Raw genomic sequence first — 24,746 nt, 5'->3', positions numbered from 1 at the left:
TCCTATCCCCTTTAGTCACCTGCTTTTGCATAAGCATGCATGTCATTTTGAAGAGGTGTTGGTAATTGCATGGAGGAGTGAATAATTCATAATATGAATGTTATTTGACAAATTTAGCCTGCCCTTTGAATTACTAGAAGCCACTTTAAGATGTCATCACTACAACTTTTGCAATAATTCTTGATTCGTTGGTTGTTCAGGTGGCTTGTTGCATGTATTTGATATCAGAAACTTGAGAAGTCTTGTTCAGTTTTGGTTATACATGTCATTTACTATATTTCTGGGCCCTGCTTATAAAAGTATGAGACACACTATTTTGGCTGGTACAGCCAGAACTGAGCTGGAGGCCTCTAGAGCTAAGGCTGTGAGGTACTCTAACTCCAGCTGAAGCTCTCAATTGGGTGTAAAGGGGGGACATTCCTTTGTGGCTTTCCATGAGCATAACTCCCAGAACCTACTTCTTAGTGTGAATATTTACATACAAGAATTCCAAATTCACTTCTTGTGAAAAGTATATCAGGTGAGAATCAGTTATTTCCAAGAACTTCCTGCCACTAAGCTTACTTGCTAGAATATTTGCAGGTACAAAGGTAAAAAGGAAACTAGACAAGTACTTTTTTTAATTCTCTTCTATCCAGGTTCAATCACAGCCCTTTTTAAAATAACTGTGGTAGCACCAGGATTCTCACTATGAATAAATGACCCCATCTTCTGGCTCTGGCATGCATTAATCTGCTCTTTCTGATCCCAGCTGGGTTTGATGAATTCAAGGTATTGAACAGTAGATATCAGTCTGACAGTGCAGACTGAGGGGAGGAGTAATAATATAACCTGCAAAGCTGCTGGCTGTGGTGTGCTGTTCCATCTAGTGGCACTGAGACACCTTAAAGACAGACTAATGAGTCTGCTCTTCAGCCTTAGCCAATAGCCAGTTGTCTGTTTCTTAGCTCACACAGTAGAGGCTCATATACTAAGCTCCAGAGGTCCCAAGTTTGATTCTGCCCGTAGATGATTAGTGGGTCTTTTCAGCAACACAGCAGCATGAATCTAAGTTCCCACTAAGCTGTGTGGCCATATAGCTTCCCATTAAGCCCCATGCAGGGCTTCAGTCTGGAGAGATGCTTCTCTGATGGCTGTGCCTGGGAAGCACCATTACCTGCCAGCCCTAGCAAGGAAGCTGTCAAAGCTGGTGGGAAAGCTCTTCCCTCTGCCAGCCTAGTCAGGGGACTGTGAAGGCTGGGGTAGCTCTGTGCTGTGGCCAAACTGGCAGGTCTGGCTTCCAGGTGGGGGGAACCACAGAGTTCTGCATGCATCGTCACCCCTCCCCTCTGGAGCTGGACCTGGACCTGGACCTGCTGGCTGCTTCCAGGTCACAGCGCTGTGTCCCAGGACATGTAGGCACCACGCGGCCTGCCTTGGGCTTACCTGTCCAGCAGCACTACATTCCAACCCTTGGCCCCATCCTGAGTGCCCTCTCCACAACTTAGGAGCCATTCTTCCTGTATCCCAAAATTCCCAGCCCAGAGCCTGTACCCCCTCCTCCTTCTTCTAACCCTGGAGCCTGCTCTTGCATCCTAAACCCCTCAGCACAGGGCATGCCCTCACCTGCTTCCTGCCTTCCAAGCCTCTGCCTCAACCTACAGTCCGCTCCTGTGTTCCGAACCCTTGGCCACGCTCCCCAGTCTAGAGCCACAGTCCTGCACCTCAAACCCTTTATCCCCAGAGGCCTTGCACCCTACCCTCTGTCTCAGCCATGAGCCCCTCATCCCTGGCCCAGGCCAGAGAAACTCATAACCCTGAACCACTGGCCTGAGCCCCTCCTACACTCAGAACTCCTTGGCTCCACTTCTGCCATATGCATTTTGTTATGTGCACCAATATGAAGGTGATGTGCCACACAGCACCTCTGTGTTGCACACCCTCCCCACACTGGTGCATGTAAGAAAATTCATTCTGCTCAAGGTGGGAAAAATGAGGGGACACCGGTTGAAGCTATGTGTCATCCTCCTTCAGTTCCTGTGCCTGTTTCTCCAAATCCATTGATGGAGTCTTGGTGGTGCTGTTTGAGGAGTATGATGGTACAGTTTAATTTCCACCATTATCAGTTTTGGTCTGCATCCCATTGTGAGCCCCCTCCAACTCAGAGCTATTTCTTGTACCTGAGCCCCGTTTGATGGGTGGGTTAGTCAGCCGGGTAACCCAAAATTACCCCCTTCTAGGGTCCCGTCGAAAAAGAAGAAAAAAACCCAGGCGCACTAGACTACAGCTTCTTCATCAGGGTCTGAGTGGACACTTCTTCCCTTTATTGGAAGTGGGTCGCTCAGCTTTTTACAGCCCTGCCAAATGGCCATTCTGTTCAGCTGCTCTCCATGCTTTTTCCTTACGTCTCTTCCTTTTTCCTTAAGATCAACACTATTACCCTCATAGAGCCTTCTCCTGGACAGAGACCACTCCCAGCAGTAGCTACCATCACCCAATCGCTTCAATACTGAGGAAAGACCTTTTATACCAAGCGTGCTTTGTTAGCGGCCTACAGCTCCCATTATCACTGGGCCCCAAGTCACAGAATCATTGTTCATGGCGAAAGATCATGCCATAAGGGTCAATGGAATTTTGATGTTCGTAAGAGGCCCAAGCTTCACCCTGTGACAGCCTCATCAACATCACTGCTGGCCCGGCCCTCTGCACTTTCTCAGAAATGTCTGCTGGTGAAACTGACGGGAGATGAGTCTAGCCAGTAAAAGAGGTCCCAGAAAATAAAAACAGGAAACTCCAGAGGCGTGGGTTAGCAGACTTTGAGAGTGGAGCACTTCTCCAGAAATACACAGAACTGACACGTGGCCTTTGTGTGATGTGACAACAGAATGTTTGAAGAGGTTATTTCCTTGCAAAAGGTAGTATACTAACAGGAGGCTTAGATCTCAGAGATAACAGTGAAACAAATAATACAGTGTTTGGGTGATAACCATAGGAACTCTATGTGGTAAGATTACAATGGAGTGGAGACTGCTTGTTTTCTGTTTAAAACTGCAGTAGCATGTGAGAAGTATCAAGCAATAAAACCACTTCTGCCTATCTGGAGTTATAATAGTGTAAAATATTCTGAGCGGCTGTCTGCCAGATGCAGTCTGATACAGCGGGGTTACGTATTTTTCTGGCTTCCATAACAGGCCTCTCACAGGTAGAGAGCACAGCCTCTCCCTCTGAGAAACAAAATAAAAATGGATTCCCTGAGCCTGCTGAGCATATGGAAACCAGAAAAGATACTAGCCCACATCCACAAATAGCCAATTCAGCAAGAAACTCTGAAGGTCTTGGGAGCAGCTTCCCCAAATTTGTGGGTATCTCACTAGTGCTAAAGGTGACCTGTACATCTTAGATTATCACATTTCCCTTTTGGTGGGGAGTGGAGAAAGGGTCACTGAATTCTCTGGGAGCCATATCAGTTCAGAAAGGCTAGTTATATGTAACTGTAAAGAAAGAAGTAGTCTGTGGCATGCTTGAATAAAATCTGTACTGAAATGATAAATTAAAATATTGAAAATCTACTTTGTTGCACGGAAACTTAATTTTGGTCTAAACTTCTTGGATAGCATTAAAGCCAAGTCTACCAAAACAGAGTTTGTGTCCTAAGTACAGACAGGCAGATGTCTCTCAGAGATGCAAACAGAACCCCCACTTTTAATGTCCTGGGGACAACAGACTTTTTTTCAGTCACTCATTACCTCACCCTGCTAGATGCAGATGTTTGATTGTACTTGCGTTCGTTTCTCAGGCAATGTTAACAACAGATTGATGATTGGAAATGCGCTCGTTTCAAATTTCTGTCAGCACCCAGGCTTTGAATGCATGTTTTTGTAGCGCAGCCTTAATTCACAGTTAATTCACCAGTAAGTTGCAGGTGCACCAGAAACAAGTAAACCCACAGAATCACAGCAACTGCTTAGAGACTAATCCAGTTCTGTATTTGTTTTCAGCTGTCACTCGATCTCTACTACACTGAAGATGAAATATACGAACTGTCATATGCACGAGAGCCAAGAAGCCACAGAGCTGCAGTAAGAGCCTTTCCAAGAGCTTAACAAAATGATTTAACAGCAATATAGATACCATCCCTGGTAGACATTTTGGTTTAGGCTACAGCTCATTGAAGACACTAACTGACAGTTACAAACAGCACATTAGTGAAGCAAAATAGTAATAAGAACTTTCTCTATAGGCCTGCTTTTCCTCTCACTCTTACACCAGTGTAACTCCATTTATTTCAAATTATGTATTTGAGTTGAATATGTGACGTTACTTCTAATTTATATCAGCATGAAGGGAGACATCAGGCCCATGACTTATCCCATTCTTAGTGAATGCTAATTCCTCAAAAACATTCAATAATTCCAGTATTCTGCCCCAAGGCATTTTTATACTACTGTATTTTTTTTAAAAAAAAAAATTTTATAAACATGGAAAAGAACGCTGTTTACTGTGACACTCTCTGAGGGCACCCAGAACTCTAAGTCACCTGGCTAGCCTTCTGCCTTTACAAGCGTGACATTTGTTGATGCTAAAAAAGAAACCCTGCCACCCCAGTTGGTTATCCAGCCAAACAAATACCTTACCAGTCTGCCAGTTTTGCCTGATAGGTAAAACTTGGTGCAGCCCAATTCCCAAACCCCAAGAAGTGCCTTCTCCTGCCTCATCCAGCCCCTGTCACCAGACACTCATAAAAATTAAGTCCACCAACTTCAGAGAGGCAGAGTAGACCACCTTATAAGCTCCTCTGACGTTTTGCATTTTACTGCAATATTATGGCACTGAGTTAAAATTACAGCAAAACTACAAATTAGTTTGTTAAAAGTGATTAGAGTTTTAAATGAGGCTATGCAAAGATAGTAGAAACAGAAATTGGTTGCAAATGAAAGTATAACACATTCTGGTGACTAAAATTTAACTTCACAGTCTACAGTTCTTGTCTAAGTTTCTCACCTAAAGTGGCCTCTCAGAGTCTCAAGCTGAGAATCCACAAATCCAAAAGGCAGTGACCTCTTTGTTCCCTCAGTGATGAACACCCAAGAGGTTTCTTCCCCGCTACTTATAGTCCAGAAAACCTTTGAACGTATTCTTTTGTCATTTCTTTCCCCTACCCCCTCTTGCCCCCAGGTTCTCCCGTGCTGGATTGCAGATGCCATGTTGTTTATGCTAAGGATGTGATTTGCCTTTCCTGTTGACCTTAGTGTGCTTGCTTTTGTTTGTCTTTTGCTCAGTGGGACACCTAGACTGATTGATAAACCAACATCTCATTGTCAAGTCTTAGGCCTACTTTCAGCATATGCTTGCAATAGTTTATTGGTTTACTGATGGCCAGTACAGGTTGAACCTCTCTCATCTGGCACTGTCTCCTCTGACAACATCCACGGTCTGGCATGATTTTAGTTAGGTGGATGTCTATTTATCATGTGTGTGGCCAAGTTTACTGTGGTCCCACAAAGTTTGTTTCCAGCCACCAGTCCTGGCTCTGTCTTCTGTACTGTTGTTTAGTTTTAATTTGTCCCTAAATGTCTTCTAAGAGCCCAATAAGCAGTGGAAGTGTTTTTGATGTTTCTAGACAGTATTGATGTCATGTGGTTTGGCACATTCTCTTGTTCGGCACCAGTCAGGTCCAGAGGGTACCTGTACAAGTTTTTTTTTCAACTGACACATTAGACAGCATTTTTTACAGATGAAAGCAATGTGTTAGGTATAGTGAGTTTGTCAGGTCTGATAGCAGTTGCCTCTTACCTGACAGCAATCTCTTTGTCACGAGGCATCGAGGATCTTTTGAGGTCACCCTTTCGTTGCATGAAGTTGCTCTACTGTTAATCAAAATGCATAGGGCTGAATGTAGGAGCAGTGAGGAAATTACTGCTGTTCCTAGTAATGAGCTGAAACAATAATAATTAAAAATGGGCATGATATCATAGAGACTAACTAGCTATTATAAAAGAAAATTGTGCCTCACTAATTGACGGTTCAAAAAGCCTTTGACAAAGTCCCTCACAAAAGGCTACTGAGTAAATTAAATAGTCACGCGGTAGGACACATAATATTGTCAGGAAGTAGAAACTTGGATAGAAAAGAGGAGTTAAATGGTCAATTTGTTTCATGGCCAAAGTTTTACAGGATGCCTGGGCTCCCTTCTAAGACATATTTTGTACAATATTCACTCACTGAGCTGCAGCAGGAGGTGAAAAATGGAGTAGCAAAGTTTGTAGTTGATACAATTTCTTAGGCTAATCAAAACTTAAAAAAAAAAAAATCACGTAAAGAAGTGCAGAGGTAGCCAGTATGGGGAGATGAACAGGCATTTTGGCAGTAAATTAGCTTATGTTGAGGGGAAAACACAGCCAAGGACTTCACCTTGGCAGAAGTGCAGTTAGCCCTTGCTTTAACCAACTAATGGGCAGGAGGGGTGTCCATTAATGCTGAAAGTCCGTTAAATGTGTGGGTTTACTAGCAGTCACATAGCACCCCCCCCGCCGGGTCAGGCTCCCCCACCCAAAAAAAAAAATACACTATGACATGGGAGACTCACCAGAGCTATTGGAGCCTTGTCGAGTCCTGGGCCACCGTCAGGGCTGGAGAAGCCACCACTGTGGCCAGAGCCTCTGCCAGAGCTAGAGTTGCTGCTGCAGTCGGAGCTGTCACGCGCTCCTCCCTCCAGGGGTGGGGCAAGTATGCGAGTGCCTTCTGCCCATGTATGTGCCTCACCTCCGGTGGAAGGAGCATGTGGTGGGTCCTGTAGCACGATGCGGTTCCTCCAGCCAGGCCAGCTCCATAGGCAGCAGCCCCTTCTGCAGCTGCTCCAGTGAGTCGCCAGCATGTCTGTATTTTCTTGGGGAGTAGGTGGATTCAGTGGACTTCAGGAACAATGGGGGCCTGGCGGATGTCCATTGTTCCCAAAGTCTGCTAAATCAGGGCTTTACTGTAATCTAAACTAGTCACCCACCTTACTGGGCTCTGAATTAAGTGTAGTAACAGCTTAGGGAAAAGAACTAAGTGCCAATGTAGATAGCTCAATGAAGACATTCCATTCAGGTGTCCAGCACTGACCACTGTGGGAGACAGGATAGTGGGGCACTGCTTGGATCCTGGCTAGCTGTTCTTACTCTTCCATTACACAGTGGAAAGAATTTGGTTATTGAAAATATTGATGAGATGTTAATAATTTTCTGTAATGTCTATTTTAGCCTTTGACACCTTCCAAGCCACCTGTAGTTGCAGACTGGGCCTCAGGCGTAGCTCCAAAACCTGATCCAAAGACGATAAGCAAACATGTTCAAAGAATGGTGGACGTAAGTGGTCAATTTACCATGTGTGTTTGATTACCTCTTGTATATGATGATACATGTAATGAGAAGCAGCACACTGAACACCAGACATCTTTACACCTGTGCTAAGTCCATTTGTAAACAATGTTAAAAACATTGCATTGTTTGAAAGCCAGTTTTATTATAGTGGTGATATTCCCTCCTGGGGATCAGCTGCTTGGTCTCAACTTAAACTGGTGCTTCAAGTAGTTATTGTTTGGGAAACTAAAATACTCAGATTATCCAGTTCAACATATGTTAATTCTCTGCTAAAGGTAATATTGATACGTATGTTTGTCATGACTGGGTCATGGTCAGTCTGACAGAGTGATCCAACAGGAGTCAGGCCAGATTACATGGCAAGAGTCAATCTGAGACAGGCCAAAGGGCAAAGCAGGAGTCAAAGGTCAAAATGGAGTCAGAATCCAGTTATCAGGAATTAAGAAGTGGGAGACAAACTTGAGGAACCACAATCAGGAACAAGAATTGGGCCAGTTCAGAATACTAGGAAGTCAAGTCAGAGTAACAAAAGCCAGGAACACACAGTCCATAGCAAGGTGGATCTTAGTTGCATAGGCAGTTTCCTGTTCCTGTTCTGTGTTTAAATAAGACTATGAACGAATCAGCTTCCAAAACTGGAGCCTTCTGGCTGGGTTCGGCTTCTATTCTGAAACCAGTTCACAGGACTGTGGAGGGCAGGGTGGAACCCTGTAAAGCTGGATGCAAAACCCATGGTCTGCACCAGAATTTTGCATGCGTTTTCATAAATTGGTTTGTTATGAGGAACTTCTAACGTGAAGATTTAGGATCCGATTCTGTAACCCTAATGCTGAATAGCTGCAAGCAGTCATGTCAACTTCAGTGGTGCTACTCAGTGAGTGAAAGGGCTGCAGAACTGGCCTTAATTCTGCCAGGTAGTAAGTGTGTGAGCAGGCCCACTGATGTCACTTGGACTGCCCATGAGCTCCGAGTCAAGCACGTGTGATTAAGTACTTTGCAGATTTGGGGTTCTAACAGAAAGAAACTCTTGGCTTGGGTGCCCAGGTTGTGCAGGTGTGATTGCACTGGCATAGTTCAGTCAATTTCTGTACTTGAAGTGAGTGTATGGACACTGTTGCACTTGCAAAAGTTGCACTGGCATCACGCACCCTTGCTTGCAGGGAGGGCATGATAGTGAACATTTTAAAGGAGGGAAGTAGGAGACTTGGCAGCTCAAACTGAGAGTCTGGCAGGGATGTTATGGGGCGGGGAGTGAAAACACTAAGCGTGGAAAGCAGGGGAAATGGTGACTAGTGTTATGTGATGATCAAGAGAAGGGAAGGAGGTTCTGCCCTCCCCTACAGTTGTTTTCAGCCTGGTTTCAAATAACAAAGGCAGCAGGCACTGAGAATAGGAAGGAAGCTCCTGAGCTTAGAGCTTCCCTCTTGTGCAGCAGGCACTGGCAGATGACCTTGTTCTGGGTGATAGTTTCTGAGCTCTGTTATACATGCTTCTTGCCCCCGCAGAGCAAGGAACTCAATTCTCTAGTTTCGGGTCTAAACAAAAATTCTGAGGAAGCCAGGGGGCTTCCAGAAGGAGGGTTTCCTTCTAAAAGATCCCTGCGGGCTGCACGTCTGCACATGTACTTTTGAATTGGGAAGAGCTTCTTCTGGACTCCAAACCACATGCCCATATGCTAATGAGGCATGGGAAATTTACATCCAGGCCTCGTTAGCATCTTCCGAACGGCTCATTCCCATGCCGCTTCCGGAAGCAGTGGCATCTGTAGACACAGCCCAAATGTTTCCATTGACTTAAGCAAGCAGGCAGTGAGAAAGGTCCTTGCACTGGTTTAAAGACCATTAAATCATATTTTACACTGAAAAGCATTACATATTTTTGTCTGGGATGCCAATATATTTTGAATTTAATTTTTTTCCCAAAAAGAAAGGAATAAGTTGTCAAACTTCGTTATTATTATCTTATCTAGTCTGTCTTCAAAAATTATGACCACGATCAGGATGGATACATTTCTCAGGAAGAATTTGAAAAGATTGCAGCCAGCTTTCCATTCTCATTTTGTGTCATGGACAAGGACAGGTGCGTGTCTGTCAACTTCATTTTTACATTGGTTTCTGCATCTGCACTTTGTAACGGATAGTTGTCATGAGAGATGTTAAAATCACCCTCCCCTGTCCCAAAATGAAAGCGGAAATGTAATGCACAAAAGCTCCACCTGAGTGAGAGGCAACTGACCTCACCCATCTCCAGCAAACAGTTGCCTGCTGTGAGACTCCAATATGCTGCATAGACCCATCAGAGAAAATTGAAGTGTAATGTCTTAGAGTATTTTATTGAATTATGTTGAATATTAACTGCATTGAACATTTTTCTAAGGTAAAACTGTGTCTTGAAAAAGGCTTTTGGTGGTGGTGATGGTAAGGATGATGTAGAAAGATGAAAATGTTTGCTACAGAACAGTGAGGCTTGTGTTTTGACCAAATGACAACAGTCTTGTTTGTTAACAAAAATGCTCTTCAAAATAGAGAACAATGCAGCTGTCGTCACTTAGGGTTTGTACTTTCTTGCACCACATTAGAGACCGTGGAGAACAGTGTTGAATTCCTGCTGGAAGGAATTATTCCCTCACTTTTGCTTTGTTTTGATAATTGTACACAATGTTCTGAATCTGTTGTGAGGTGGCATTTCATAGGCAACTATATTTTTTAGTTATATAAACTGCATTTTAATTTGTAGATGAATGAGGTTTTAATGAACCCATGGCCAGGTTATTGACTTTGACATATGTGGCCATGTAGAAGTGGGGGTTGGAGAAGTACCTAACTTTCATTGTACTGCTGAAAAGCAGAGCCCCAATTAACCATCTCTTTCATTTATTTTCAGGGAAGGTTTGATTAGCAGAGATGAAATAACAGCTTACTTTATGAGGGCTAGCTCAATCTATTCTAAATTAGGTCTTGGCTTTGCTCACAACTTCCAAGAGACCACTTATCTGAAGCCTACGTTCTGTGACAACTGTGCTGGATTTGTAAGCTTATTTTTAAGTACATTATATTAACGTTTTTTAACGTAATGCTTTTTTCAGTCTAGTAAATATCATCTAATATTGAAATCTTAGATACATGTTATTGATCATGTTTCAGTGGAGTCTTTTTCCTCCTTAGCAGTGTTTCGCTCTCCCTTTAACATTGTTCTTTCTCCCTCATGTTCTTCTGGCAGCTAAGTCAGGAATATTTCAGACTGCATCACTGTCACGCAAGAGTTTGAAAGCCTAGTGTCTCCGACTCCCTGAGCTGGTTGGCACTGTCCGGCACTGAGTGCTGCTAGGCCTGTTTCCTGTTTAGCAAAAGGAAGACTGGCAAGCAGACTGCGCTGCTCCCTGGTGACTGATTCCTGGGATCAGCATCATGCCTTTATGGGGTGATTTTTAAAATGTGTTAACAATAGCTCCTGAGAATGCGTCACAAGACAGAGACAAGGCTTTACAAAAGCACGCTAGACGTGACTTGTAACACCACTGCTACTCCATTTCTGGAACCTCTCTGCAGATCAGCAGACAGGATTGATTGGCCAAAAAAGCGTCAGGCCTCAAAACAAATGGGTGGGCTTCTGTCACATTCTTATGCCAGGGAGCAGGTCAGTCTATATGCCAAATTTCCATGAACAATCTTAACATAAATGTGCCTTTTTTTCCCCCCCTTGTGCCTGAATTCCAGCTGTGGGGAGTTATTAAGCAAGGATATAGATGCAAAGGTAATTACTACTTCCTCTTCTGTTGACTTACTGCGTAGTTGTGAAGGTGTCCTGGAAAATTAAAAATAAAATTGGAACCTGAGGGTGGCAAACCCCAGCTGTCAACTAGTTGGGGAGCTCCACAATGGAAATAGTGAATGAACTCCTGCAGACTTTTGCATAGGAGAAGATAATATGACCCCAAGATGTTAAATAGCCACCTTGGCCAGTACCACTGCAATGTGTTCTGCTTGTTTGGTATTTGTTTTGAGAGGTCTTTGGTACAAAAGCAGTTCAATTAATACATGGAAAAGGGATGCAGTTGGGTATATTTATCATTCATTTGTGGTTTGATATCATGCATTATAGAGCATGTAAGAAGACCTCTGCAGTTTCCTGGGGAGGTAATACAGTGTGGGAACAGATCTCAGGTGCTGCAGCAAAACCACTAAACGCTACAAACCTTGTTTTACTTGTTTACAGACTGTGGAATGAACTGTCACAAGCAATGCAAAGACCTGGTTGTCTTCGAGTGCAAGAAAAGATCCAAAAGCCTGACTGCAGATAACAGCCCGACCTCAGCCCTCGCTTCAAGCCTCTGCCCTGTAGGAGTCAAAGAGCAATTCCATGGTGAGGGAGGTTCAGGTATCTAAGATCAAAGTAACTGCTATATGGGACCCCTCTTTTATTCCCTCACTCAACTTGCTGATATAATTGAATATCATTGGTCATTAATAAATTGTAGTACGTATTGACATACTGACAGCTGCTGCAGCCAGACATAAATAAGTCAGGCTCTGGGTACACCCGCCATTATCCCGCTCATACTAATTAGTTCAGTTCTGGTCATTTCCTGCACAAAGAGCTCCAGCTGTGTGAAATTGTATGATGTGCACAAATTCCCAGAAGAGGTGAGCTGAGACATGGGCAAACTTTTCTCAGATGTGACTGAGGATCTGAATACAGCTGTCAGGAAGTGAAAGGCTGATGTGTTAACTAATTGTGCCACCTTGTGACAAGCAGATTGCAGAGTGCTTTGGTTTCTACCACTTGGCAGGAAGCACTTGCAGTATTAAGTAAGTGTCTCAGAGTTACCAGTGGCCTCCCTTGGGCCCATCTCTCTCTCTCTTTCCTGACTCCAGCACATGCAGGACTGTAACACGTGCTGATGTGTCTTTCCATCTTGGCCCAGGTACAAAGAGGTACAGACAGCTACATCTATATTAGTTCCCCGTTCATTTAAAACAAAACAAAACATTTTTCAAATTGTCTCTCCTTCTTAACCCGCATAGGCTCAGTGGAGTAATTGTTTTAGTCTATAGCTACACAAACAACAAGCAGTCCTATAGCACTTTAAAGACTAGCAAATATATTAGGTAATGAGGTCTGGTGGGTAAGCACCATGGTACTGCAGCCCAACTTGCCTCTTTCCCTTTCTTTTCCCATCCGTACACACAACTAGTCACAGCCTTAGAGTTTCACTTCCCATCCTCTTTCCACTGCTGAGGAGAAAGTCTCTGAAATTTTGCCATCTGGCCTGGCCCCTGTATGTGTTGCTGTATCTGCTTTTCCGCTATTTTCAAATTTCATGGGAAGACACGTCTTCCTTTTTGCTTGTTGTGACGCACCCCAGGGGTCCACAGGGCTGTGTCCTGCCCTAAGTGTGAAGCAATCTTTGCTATGTCTGCTGTGAGTCAAATTCTTGAAACTCACAGCTTTCAGCCCCTCCCACTCACTGATTTTCCGGTCTCCATGTTCTCCGTACAGGCTAGTGCAAGCACACGCACAGTCTCTCTCATCAGAGTGCTCCCTGCAGTATCCACTCCCTGTCACTGGACGCTCTCAGTAATTACCAGAGAAACAGAGTACACTCAGTTTGGCTGGGACATCTCAGGATCTGATCCTTTCATAACACCACAGCACTGTAATCTACTTACATGGTTATTAACATTGACTGACGTGTAAGGGATACCGAGAAGGGACAATGAGTGGAAAATGAAGTGGGTACACACACAAAACAAGACAGAAAATTCAATCTTAGCTCCACACCTCTTATTCTCAAGCTGCCGTCTGTGGTCGCATTGCAGAGGGGCTGTGAGGTTTGGAACTCACCCCCCCCCACCTCCCCAGGAGGGAGCCTGTGCTGACACTTCAGCCCTGCCGCCACCTCCAAGGTTCTTCCCCAGTGCCAGCTTCCCATTAGGGGTGGGGTGGGGGACACAGCCCCAAGCAAGCACACATTCACAGTGAGACGTGACCTAGGCCAGCTGACTGCCCTATGTGCTGGAACCCCTCTGGATAGATATTCTGTGTGACTCTCTGCACCCAAACAGTGCCAACCAGTGAAGCATCCCACTATCTCCCAGCTCTTGAAGCCTTTCCCTGCTGTAGAGTCTTTGGCGGTGCCTTCCCACAGCCTCACCCTGCCAGAGCCTTTCCTTGCTGCAGTGAGGCTCCCGCATGTTGGTGCCTTTCACTGCAGCACAGAAAGGCAGGGGCTGGGTGGGGAGAGTAAGGAGCTATTGGGAATCATTCAGCACATGTGTGGTGCCCACATGCCTCCTGCAGTCATCAGTGTAGATGTAGTCACAAAGGTAGAGTCAGGGCCTGAATATGAAGAGGATGGTTATTCCAGACATCTAGTGATATAATAAAATCATATGACGTGGGGGAGGGATAGCTCAGTGGTTTGAGCATTGGCCTGCTAAACGCAGGGTTGTGAATTCAGTCCTTGAGGAGGCCAGTTAGGAATTGGGGCAAATAGATGTCAGGGATGGTGCTTGGTCCTGCCAAGAGGGCAGGGGACTGGATTAGATGACCTCCCAAGGTCCCTTCCAGTTCTAGGAGATGTGTATCTCCAATTTCTTATAAGTTGTTTTATCTCCTGCTGAGGCAGTTACTCCATCCTGATTCAGCCTGCAGATGATTTTAGGGCAGTATTTTTTTAAATGTTTTGCACTGAGATCCCAAAGTCTGGATCCAGTGTGCAGTGGGGGGAAAAAAGCACGGCTCCACACACTGCTGCTGCCACCCCAGCCAGGGAATGCAACACTGGAAACTGCTCGTGGGAGGGTTTCACTGCTGCTCCCGTGGCCTGGCTTTCAGTCAGTGGGAGCAGTGAAGTGAAGTGCGATACAAAGGGGAATGCCAAGGCATGTAAGCAGCCCCATCCACTCCCCTCATGACCAACTCCTGCACAGCCATCCTCTGCACAGGCCCCCTGCCCGCTCAGTTCCTGACCACCACCTGTTCCCTCCCCACAAACTCCAGCCCTGGTCCCCTCATGGACCTCCCCCACCTCTTCCTCAGCCTTCCACCCCAAACCTGCATGCTCCCATGTAGCTAGATACCCTGTCCCTTGGCCAGGCAGCCCACTGCTGCCCTTTTCCTGTCTTCCAGACCACCCACCCTCAGTCCTCTTCTGCACCCTCACTTCTGTACCCTTTCAGACTCCCTACCTTTGATTCTGCTCCTCCACCTTCCCTTCCTGACCACTTCACTCCCAGCCCATTCCAGCACCTTATGTCTCATCCCATGTCACTCTTTGGCAGCTCCCTCCTGCACACTGCACCCCTCATTTCTGGCCTCATCCCAGAGCCAGGGGAGGGGGAGTAATCACAAAATATACCAGTCCCAGGAGCCTAAAAGAGTTAATGGGGCCCATGAGATGCTCTAAAGCTTGGTCCTCACAGCCTCCTCTCTCCCTCCCCTCTTTCCCTACCTCTGACTTTGGGGCTGGAGTGCCAGGGGAGTGAGGTGTCCCAGTTGGGGGCCACATCAATGAGGGTTGGGGGGCAATTGCTTGGTGGGATTGCCTCTCACTTGTGTGGCCCTCCAATTGATTTTTCTGTAGATCAGTGGCCCTGATACAAAAAAGATTCCTTACTTTTGCCATAAAGAATTTTGAAACCTTTTATTTTTTTTTTCAGAGGGCAGGGTGTGGGAATTAATATTTTATTTAAAATTAAGTTTGGTAAACTAACATAATAAAGTTAAAGTGCTTAATCTGTTTAATTATTTTGATTATTTCCTTTCTTATCAGTTATATACATCCCCGTGTGTTCTAGCGCCAGTAGCCTAAGATGAACAATTTATCTCTAAATACCTAAAATACAAAACAAAGGCATTTTGTCATCATGGGTGGTTGGCTGGTGGTCCACAGAAAGGCTTGCATTGAGCCCGGTGAGCCATGGGCCAAAAAGTTTGAGAACCACTGCTCTAAACTATGCTGATTTGTGGTACTCTTTCCTGTTCCATGAAGTAGATCTTCTCCCCAGGATTCAGTTAGGTTTTTCAGTCCAAACTAGGATTCAAGTTTTCTTCACTATCTCCACACCCGACAGTTATTTCCTTAATAGGGGGATGGCTTTTTGCTTTTTATTTTCCAAAGGACATTGTTCTGACCCCACATTCAGGATGGCCCGTTCCTCCCTCCAAGTTGTCTTTGTAGCTTCCTGCTGATTTGAAATGCAAATGTAACCATTGTGTTTGGTTTACACTGCTTAATCTGCATATGAACCTATATTGATCTGTGAACATACAGGCTTTTGTTTGGCAAAACCAGTTCTTCCCTTCCACTGGGGAATAACACCATCATACAAATTATAAGGACAGAACATAATTTTTAACAGCTAGTGTGTAGCCATCACAACAGTATGAGTGATTAGCATGAGACTAGCTTTCATTAAAGAGCTCACACACACTATTTTTTTTACTGATAAATACAGTGACAGCAAACATCTGAGCTGTGTTGAGGGGCTCTTAGGGCCCCACTTTTACCTCTCTCTTTTTCATTCCTTCTGCTTTCAATTGTGCTCTCATTTTGTAACTACCCTTTAACTGTGAACCATTTGGCGATCGTGTCCATGGAACACATTGCAACTTAAAGTGGTTTATCATACTAGTTTTAGAAGGGTAAGCAAACACAGAAATACTTTGTTTTTTTCCCAGGACATGCAGAAGGTAAAGGTTTTACCTCCATATTGTCAAGCACTGCTGGAATACCGACTCCAGGGCTGGAGTCGACAATTCAGAAAGTATGTTGATCATTTGGAGAGGATTCAGAGAAGAGCCCAGGGAGTGCTTAAAAGATTAGAAAACATCATTGTAGAGGAGATGCAAGGAGCTCAATCTACTTAGTATAAGAAATAGAAAGTTCAGGGCTGACTTGATTATGCTAAGTACATAAATAGGGAACAAATATTTAATAATTGGCTCTTCAGTCTAGGAGACAAAAAGCCTAATATGATTAACTGGATGGCAGTTGACAAACTCAGACACAAGCTTGGCATACATTAACAATGTGGGTAGTTAACCATTGGAACAATTTGCCAGTCTCCATCAATGGCTATTTTAAAGTCAAGATCGGATATTTTTCTAAAAGAGATGCTCTAGGAATTTATTCAAAGGAAGTTTTCTGGTCTGTGTTATTTTCTTTTCATTCATAGTACATGAAACAAGCAGCAATGCACTTAAATTGCAGCCAGGGCAGTTCAGGATGGACATTTGGTACTGTTTCCTGTCTCTGAGTAGCGCACTGGAACAAGTTGCCTAGAGCATGGGTGTCCAACCTTTTGGCTTGCCTGGGCCGCACTGAGTGAAGAGGAATTGTCTTGGGCCGCATATAAAATATATAGTATAGTTAATGTGTATAAATCGCATAATAATGTTAAAAGTTTACAATCTTGTGGGGCCGCATTACTAGCTGTCCAGGGCCGCATGTGGCCCGCGGGCTGGACACGCCTGGCCTAGAGAGAGAGAGAGAGAGAGAACAAGAACAGGTTAGATCAAGGGCTTGCAACCAAAATGGTGAGAAGAGCCATTTTTGCAAATTCTGTTACAAATTCAATACTTCAAGAGCTGTGAATATGAGACAGTCCTTAATAGGTAATGTCAAACCATGCTTTTTGTCACTCCTATTTTAAGAACCGTGCACACACACTGACTTGTACCAGTTAGAAAGCTAAGTTACCCTCATTTCCAGGCTTTACCTGCCGCAGCCTCCAAATCCATCCCCCAGCGTTGCCATGCCATCCCCAGGCTTAATCCCTCTCAGCTTCAAACCTGCCCCCTATTTATAGGCTTTACCTGCCTTAGCCCCCAAATCCCCACCCTTTCCCAAACTTTACCTCCATCCCCCAAACCTGCCCCCCCATCCTCAGGATTGATCTGCCTCAGCTGACAAGCTGCGCACACTGCCGCTGCTCCTCACGTGGCCGCTGCCACCTCAGCGGCGCTGCACAGGTCCAGCGGGGGCAGACTTGGCCACCCCTCCCCCCAGCTCTCCTGCTCAGCCATGCTGAAATAGTGGAACTAAATGTAATTGATTTAACAGCCGGATCCTTACTGCTGCCCTGCCAGCCATTAAACCAATTACATATAGTTCAATTGTTTCAGCTGTGGCAGGAGAGGACCTGCAAGAGCAGTCAGTGGTGGCAGCGTCCGGAGCTGTGAGTGACTCCTCAGATAGCTGCATGCATCTGCAAGTTGCCAATCCCTAGGTTAGACAAACACCTATCAGGAATGGTCTAGTTATTACATGCCTTGAGTGCAGTGGACTGGTCTACATGACCTGTTGAGGTTCCTTCCAGGTCTACTCATTTATGATGCTACATCCTCTGAAAGACTGTTAATTTCACAGTAATACTTTTCCATGTAAGTTGCTGTGGGATTTTGTGTGATTATGAATGGGAGGGGAGGCATCTGCACTTGAAAAAAAGTGTAAGAGCTTCTGCTACTAGACCGAATTCAGAGAGAGGGGAATATAAATACCATTTCAGATTAAAGGTGGCACTACATGTTTTGAAAAGGTGCAGTGAATGACTGTGCCTGTACATCTTCCTTCCCCATGCAGGACTGCGATTAACTCAGTTTGTTGTTTGTATTTTGTAGGGCAGGAAGAAGGACCATTTACATTTCCTAATGGAGAAGTTGTTGAACACAACGAAGAGAGCAAGGACCGAACAATTATGCTTATGGGTGTCTCGGCCCAAAAAATCTCAGTGAGAGTGAAACCAGCTGTCGTTGACAAGAGCACACAGACTGATCCACTACTGGCAAATAGCGATGTACCTAGCAGGCAGCTGGAGGAGAAGGAGCATGGGATGCTATCAGAAAATATTTACCTACAGCCTGCACTGCCATCTCCATGTCCAAGCCCAATTCTAAGCCGCAAGAAGGCTTATGTAAAATGGGAAAACAAAGATTCAAGCCAGAAACAAAAGAAAGAGCATCGCATCTATAAACCTTCATACCAGGAACTAGAACAGGTACTTACACAATGAACCAAATTCTCCTTTACACTAGTCATGCAGAAAAAGAGGCCTTAAAATTGGTTTATCAATCAACTGTCATTTCAAGGGCCTTTTGCACTGCCATGATAATTAACTACGGGAACAATCAGTAAGGGATGCTTGTAGAGTCTCCATTCCATGAAAACTTTAAGATTGGCTGTATTTCTAGAAAAAATGCTCTAGTTCAAGTGTAAGCTGTTGGGCTTGATGCAGAAATCATTAGGCCTTTGTTCTGCAGGAGGGCAGACTAAATGTTTGCAATGATCCCTCCCAGCCTTAAAATCCATAATTGAAATCCTGGCCTCATTGAAGTCACTGGAGCTGGGATTTTATCCCGTAAATCTAGTTATCACTTTCAGGGACAGTCCAGACTGGAGAGTGGTCAAATTATAGTGTCCATGATGGTGTTGTTCCTATTAAACTATAAGCCAATGTTTGGATGCCAAGTTAACCCTGCCGTGCAAAAAACAATACCACTAGCAGACCTTACTGTGAGAAAGAGGTGAACTTCAAAATCTAACCTAGATTCATTAAACTATTATAGTTGGGTTTTTTCCCTTACAATATTCATGGGAAGAAAAAGCTCCTCAAAAACAAAACAAAAAAAAAAAAACCTACCTCTGAATGCAGTTTCTAGGTGATATTGTTAATTACAGAAACTCAAGAAATAATGAAGCTAAAACTTCCATAAAAAACTTTGCTGAAAAGTATTCAGCTTTCTAGTCCCATTTTTCTATTTAAAAGAACAGGCAAAGCGTATAACAATTCATGCTGCACTGTGGACACGTCGTGAAATAGAAGAAATGAAATGGAAGGGCACAGGGGCAAAGTTCACTTTGCTGTTGAAATATTACAAATTCCTGACTCCGATTTCTACTGGGTAGAAGTTGCACTAACACAGTTTTTTTTGCATTCAAGACCTAGAAAAGTCTGAATGGTCAAGCAGAGGAAAAAGAAGTGACATTGGTCCAAGACACTTATTCTCCAATGAACTGAAGTGAATATAGAGGAAAAAGAAAACTGCCCCCGCCCCCCCAAAAAAAAAACAAAACACAAAACACTGAATATCTAGAGTAGTCAGTAATGGAAAAAACAAGAAGGCTGGGAGGGAATGACCAGGGCATGACTAGGTAAAATAAGACAAAATACCCTAAAAATGAAAAGCGGAGAAAACAACAGGGGATTTTGTGATACACTAGGCACAAATAATAGCCGAGAAGAAAACCAGAAGAGAGAGAGATGAGGACTAATGAAAGAGGAACAGAACTTTGAGGAATTGTAAAATCTATTTATAAAATTAACAGTTGTAAAACAACTATCCCTAGAAGGCTGAATCTAGACTAGTGCTTAGAGCAACGGATGCCCCATGCAAAACACATAGTAAGAAACAGTCCTTCATACCTTTGTCTATGTGTTTCCTGCTGTTATTGGTGCACATATGTTCCATGAACATGAGTTTTGAACTTTCTAATAAATTGTGCCCGTGGGGGACACACCTATGCCCAGTATAAGCCTGTGCTCCCACTATCCTAAGACATAAATGACCACACAGACTCACTATCGACAGTAAGTTGAACTGTGGTTTCCTCCTTTCACTTGCAACCCAGACCAATGGGTTTTTGTTAATAATTGCATATCTAGATTAGTTAATAGTTTTTCTGCCCATTTGGCAGCTTCTTTCCCCTTTTGTCCCTGGGAGCACTCTTAAATGTTTGCACTTTACCACCTCTATGATAAAGGCCAAACCCTTGTGGATCAGGTTCTGCCCTTGCTGGAACAGGTGGATTTCCCGCACTGAGCTGACAGCCCTTAGTAGATGTCTCATCTGCTTGGAGGAATCATATAGTCTCAATTCTTGTTCAGTCTGCACATTCTTGTCTACTCAGACCAGAAAACTAAGGAGTCTAACCTACATCTGTGGCTTTAAGAGGAGTAACTCAGCTCAGGAGAGGCCTCCCTTGGACCCAAGACATTTGAGACTGTACTCCAAGACCCAGCTCCTGGTACTAAGAAAAAGCTTCAAGGTCAATGTCATCCTTGGAATATGATCTTAGTATTGCACTCAGCTCCATTTCAGGACAAGGGTGCTGACACCACCACAAGTGATCAGAATAAAGCAAAGGTCTGCAAGAGATGCCTGGAGCTGTGACTGATAACTCTAAGGCCAAGAATGTAGATCAGCTCAAGAAAGTGACCCTGACTAACTTGCTGCCTCCCTCAGGAAAAGAGTTGACTTCTTCAGCTCTAAGAGTTGAGGCAACAATGGAATTCTCTTGGATGTTGGAGTCTCTCTAAATATCAAAAAAACAAAACAAAGCAGAAAAAAAACTTTTAGTCTCAGGTATAAACCTCAGTGTGTTACCTGGGAACCCTCCAGTACCTAATTTTTGCTGGGCCCAACCCCAGCACCTCTAGGCTTAGCAGTTCATAGCCCCTCAACATCTGGGCTTGCAGCCAGCTGCCACCACGCTGCAGTCATGCAGCTCTGAAGGCAGCTCTGGCCCCAGCAGCCACACAGACAGGTGGCCTGGTATAGTGTGCTGCCACCCTTATTCTGCACTATTGCTGGTGGTTGATGTTAGAGCTAGGTGCTTCTCCAGCCTCTCAGCCTGTGTTCAATTTATACCAGAGCTCTTGTCCCTTTTCATTACAACTAGAGACCGGAGCCCTCCTCCTCAGTACTAATCCTCCCAGTGCTGATGCCATCAGCACTTTCTACAGACCCAATTTATTCCTTATCTTTCCTATCCTCTTACCTCTGTACAGCTTCTGCTAGAGAGCATGCTTGTGCTCTTTAGAGCAGACTTAGGGCTACCACCCCAGTTTCCCTGATGGAAAGATACCTCCCCCATTACAGGGTTGAAAAACTTCTTCGGAAAACTCCTCCTACTTCTTAGTCTTCCTACCCTTCCTGGCTTTATTAAGCACACTGGGGTCCCACTTGCCTGTACATTTGTCTAGAAGGAGACCAAGACCAACTTCCTTGAAAGGTCAGCCTCTCCCACACATGAAAGATACATCTGCACCTATGGCAACCTGCAGAGTGAGTACATGTCTAGCAAGCATATGTTCACAGTGAGACATGACCTAGGCCAGCTGACTGCCCTATGTGCTGGAACCCCTCAGGATAGATAGTGTGTGACTCTTTACACTGAAACAGTGCCACCAGTGAAGCATCCCACTACCACCCAGATGCTGGAGCCTTTCCCTGCCATAGAGGCTTTGGCGGTGCCTTTCCTTGCTGCAGTGAGGCTCCTTCATGTTGGCGCCTTGCACAGCAGCAAGGAACAGCTGGGGGTGGGTGGGAACACAGTGGGGAGAGTAAGGAGCTGTTGGGAATCATTCAGTGCAGTACCTAGCTACATGTGTGGTGCTCACATGCCTCCTGCAGCCATCAGTGTAGATGTAGTCACAAAAGTAGAGTCAGGGCCTGGCTATGAAGAGGATGGTTACTCCAGACATCTGGTGATATGATAAATCATATGACAGGCAATGATAAGTTGTTTTATCTCCTGCTGAGGCAGTTACTGCACTAAATCATCTGCAGGCAGAATCAGGGAGGAGTATTTTTTAAATGTTTCGCACTGCGATCCCTCCTTCAAATTACAATTTTTGGTTGTGCCTCACCCCCTAACCCAGACAAATTTTTATATAAAGAGAGTCAAGGGGTGGAGATGGGGTGTTCTCCCAGAGCCACGGCCATTGCTGATCAGGCCCCTGGAACTTTCCTGCATGCTCCCCCCAGATTGAAGACCTCTGTTTGGGGCATTCCAACACCTGCTCAGGAGAATAGCCAATATTTGACTAGAGCTTTCAGTAGGCCAAGAAAAGCTAGCACAGCTCTCCTGCAGTCTCCATCCCCAGGTGACAGACTAGCTGTGCCTGTCAGTGGAGGCATCCTGCACGCCCAAAGGACTTCAGAGACAGCCGTCAACGGCTCCAGTCTATGAGGGCTAAGATGAATTATCAAGTACCCTGCAAAGGGGATATGAATATCACTCCTCACCCTAGTCAGATCTCTTGCATTCTTAGAAAAACCCTGATTCAGTCTATTCTTCAGAAGAGTTATCTAAAAATGTTGGATTTGGTAAAACCATGTATTCAGCAGTATCCCTGCAACTCATCAGGCATTATTTGTCAAACAATCAGTAAGGATAAGGTTCTTCTTTCTTCTATCAAGACCAAAAAATAGAACTGAAGACAGAGAAGCACGAGGTCACTAGTGGCCAAACCTCTGGCCAAGCTGTGTTCAGTGGCAACATCAGGAATCCTAAAAGAGGTATGGAACTATATTCCCGCTAATCTTTTCCATCCAGGGGTGGATTTTTTTCCATCGCTGAATAAATTTTGTTGTGTGCACCAAGGCACACATGAACGTGTACTAGCAGATGAAAAACAAACCTAAGCTGCGGGTGCTCAGCTGGATAGCCTTGGAACGGCTCCTGCATAGCTGCACATCTTACAGGGAACGCTGGTCCAGAATACTGCTGGAATTCCATCTTTTCAAGGGATCTGAGCTCTTCAGTTCCCGAACTGATGTGGCTTTAAGATCTAAGAGTCTTTAGGGAGCTACATATTTGGCCACTAAGAGGAAGGCAATCTTTCCAGAAGCAAAACAGACAGATCATCATCTTCCTGCCAAAAAAGTCCTGATGATTTTTCATCTAAATGGAGCTCTAGGTTTTCAAGGGAGAAAATACCTTCAACGTCTACATCCTAGATTCTAAGGCTGTTATCTTTGATCCTTCTCCTCAAAATAAACAGGTTTGATAGGGATACTGAGCTTCTAACCAATTACTACAGAACTCCATGATACTCCATTTATATTCAGTTCCCATTTACTTCACTTCTCTCAGACATGAATGGACTGAAACAGCTTTTGACATACAGGTATTGGATAGCAAATGGTTACCCAAATACAATTTCAGTCAGTTCCCTCCCTCCCTCTAAGCCTTCTCCCCCATTTCTTTTCAAGGATCTTTCTTACAAGAAACTGTGAGAAGAGATTGATTCCTTCCCACTCACAGGAAACCTGGCACCGGTTCCTTCAGAGTTCAAAGATGGGATTCTGTTCCCATTATTTCCTGGCCAGATTTCTGCCATCTTAGTAGGTACATCCAAAAGGATGATCTCCCTATCTCCCTAGCCTCTGTTGAACCTACCATGGAAGCTCAACATTGGTCTGTGGTTCCCCACCTTCAGAATACATACTTTTGCCTTGTCATCAACCTTGCACAAAGGAAGTATATTATTAAATATTATTTGTATTACTGTAGTCCTAGTCATGGAGTGGGACCCCATTGTGCTAGGTGATGTACGAATAGAAAAAGACAGTCCCAGACTCAAAGTGTGTTCTAACACAAGAGACAATGGCTGGAGACATGCAGACAGAGGCATACAGGTACTCCCATTTGGACTGTTGTCAGTTCCAAGGGCTTTCCAGAAATGCCTAACTATTGTGGCAGCTCATTTACACTGACAAAAAATCTGGGCAGCCAAGAGGTCTCCACAGCTACCACAATAGTTCTCAACTTCTTTCCTTTTTTAAGATAAAATTATTTATGCCAAGTCCTGGCTCAGAATAGTGAAACAGCCTTCTAGATTCTTCATGGGCTCTTATCCCAGTGCTATACTCTGGATTTCAAACGGTGGATGAACTCAAGCATGAGAAGAGTGGATCCATTTTATACTTTATGTCCATCACTAACTTCTGTGCCAGGGTGGATCAGGGCCCAAAGCAAAACCTGACTTTACATTAACACCCTGGAGTTTTGAGTGATCAGGCCATCTTTTAAAGTGTTGCTGTCACTGATCGAGGGAACCTTGATGGACAATACATCTGCAGTATTGCTTTATTCAGAATATAATTCTGAAACTGGTGTGTCACTCACAAAATAATCGCTGGCTGCCAGCACTGATGCTGTATTTGGAAGGGCTGGTCTCAGTTCTCTGCCTGAGTTAGCTAGTTAGGCAAGACTCCTCAGTATGTCCCATGCAGATTACCGCTTGCTAGTCACCAACAGTGGAATCCACATGGTCAAGGGCTCAAGGGGAAAAGAACAGTTACTTATCATATAGTTACTGTTGTTCTTCATGAAGTCTTGTCTAGCAGATCTCATGATCCATTCTCAAATTCCTGCTCTTTAGGAGTCCTTAACATGGGGAATCTGAATTACGGAGGGAAGATAGAGTAAGTTGGATTATGTGCTGAGCTGGGGATGGTTGGATGGAGGTGGTAGGAAGTTCAAGGTGCTTGTATAGCCCCGCCCCAAACAGACTCTTACTTGCTAGAAAATTCTGATCTTGTGTACAAGGGGGTACATGCACACAACAGTGAGATTCCACACAGATATCACAGCTTGCAGAATTACATCTACCGTAA

At 44.5% G+C, this 24,746-nt stretch overlaps 1 protein-coding gene across 4 annotated transcripts in view; it reads left to right on the top strand.

Moving 5' to 3' along the window:
• RASGRP1 (RAS guanyl releasing protein 1) overlaps positions 1-24,746 on the top strand; it is an 88,733-nt gene that overhangs the window by 57,201 nt on the left and 6,786 nt on the right. For all 4 annotated transcript variants that reach the window (XM_074996945.1, XM_074996946.1, XM_074996947.1 and 1 more), the window contains 7 exons: positions 3,978-4,058; positions 7,221-7,325; positions 9,310-9,419; positions 10,224-10,368; positions 11,057-11,093; positions 11,556-11,702; positions 17,964-18,340. In XM_074996945.1, the coding sequence (XP_074853046.1) occupies positions 3,978-4,058; positions 7,221-7,325; positions 9,310-9,419; positions 10,224-10,368; positions 11,057-11,093; positions 11,556-11,702; positions 17,964-18,340 (1,002 nt within the window). The remainder of the gene's footprint in view (positions 1-3,977; positions 4,059-7,220; positions 7,326-9,309; positions 9,420-10,223; positions 10,369-11,056; positions 11,094-11,555; positions 11,703-17,963; positions 18,341-24,746) is intronic.

Source organism: Carettochelys insculpta, chromosome 6, assembly GCF_033958435.1.
Source record: "Carettochelys insculpta isolate YL-2023 chromosome 6, ASM3395843v1, whole genome shotgun sequence".
Classification (NCBI taxonomy): domain Eukaryota; kingdom Metazoa; phylum Chordata; order Testudines; family Carettochelyidae; genus Carettochelys; species Carettochelys insculpta.
The sequence above is the reverse complement of the archived record's forward strand: the minus strand, read 5'-3'. Positions and strand labels throughout refer to the sequence as shown.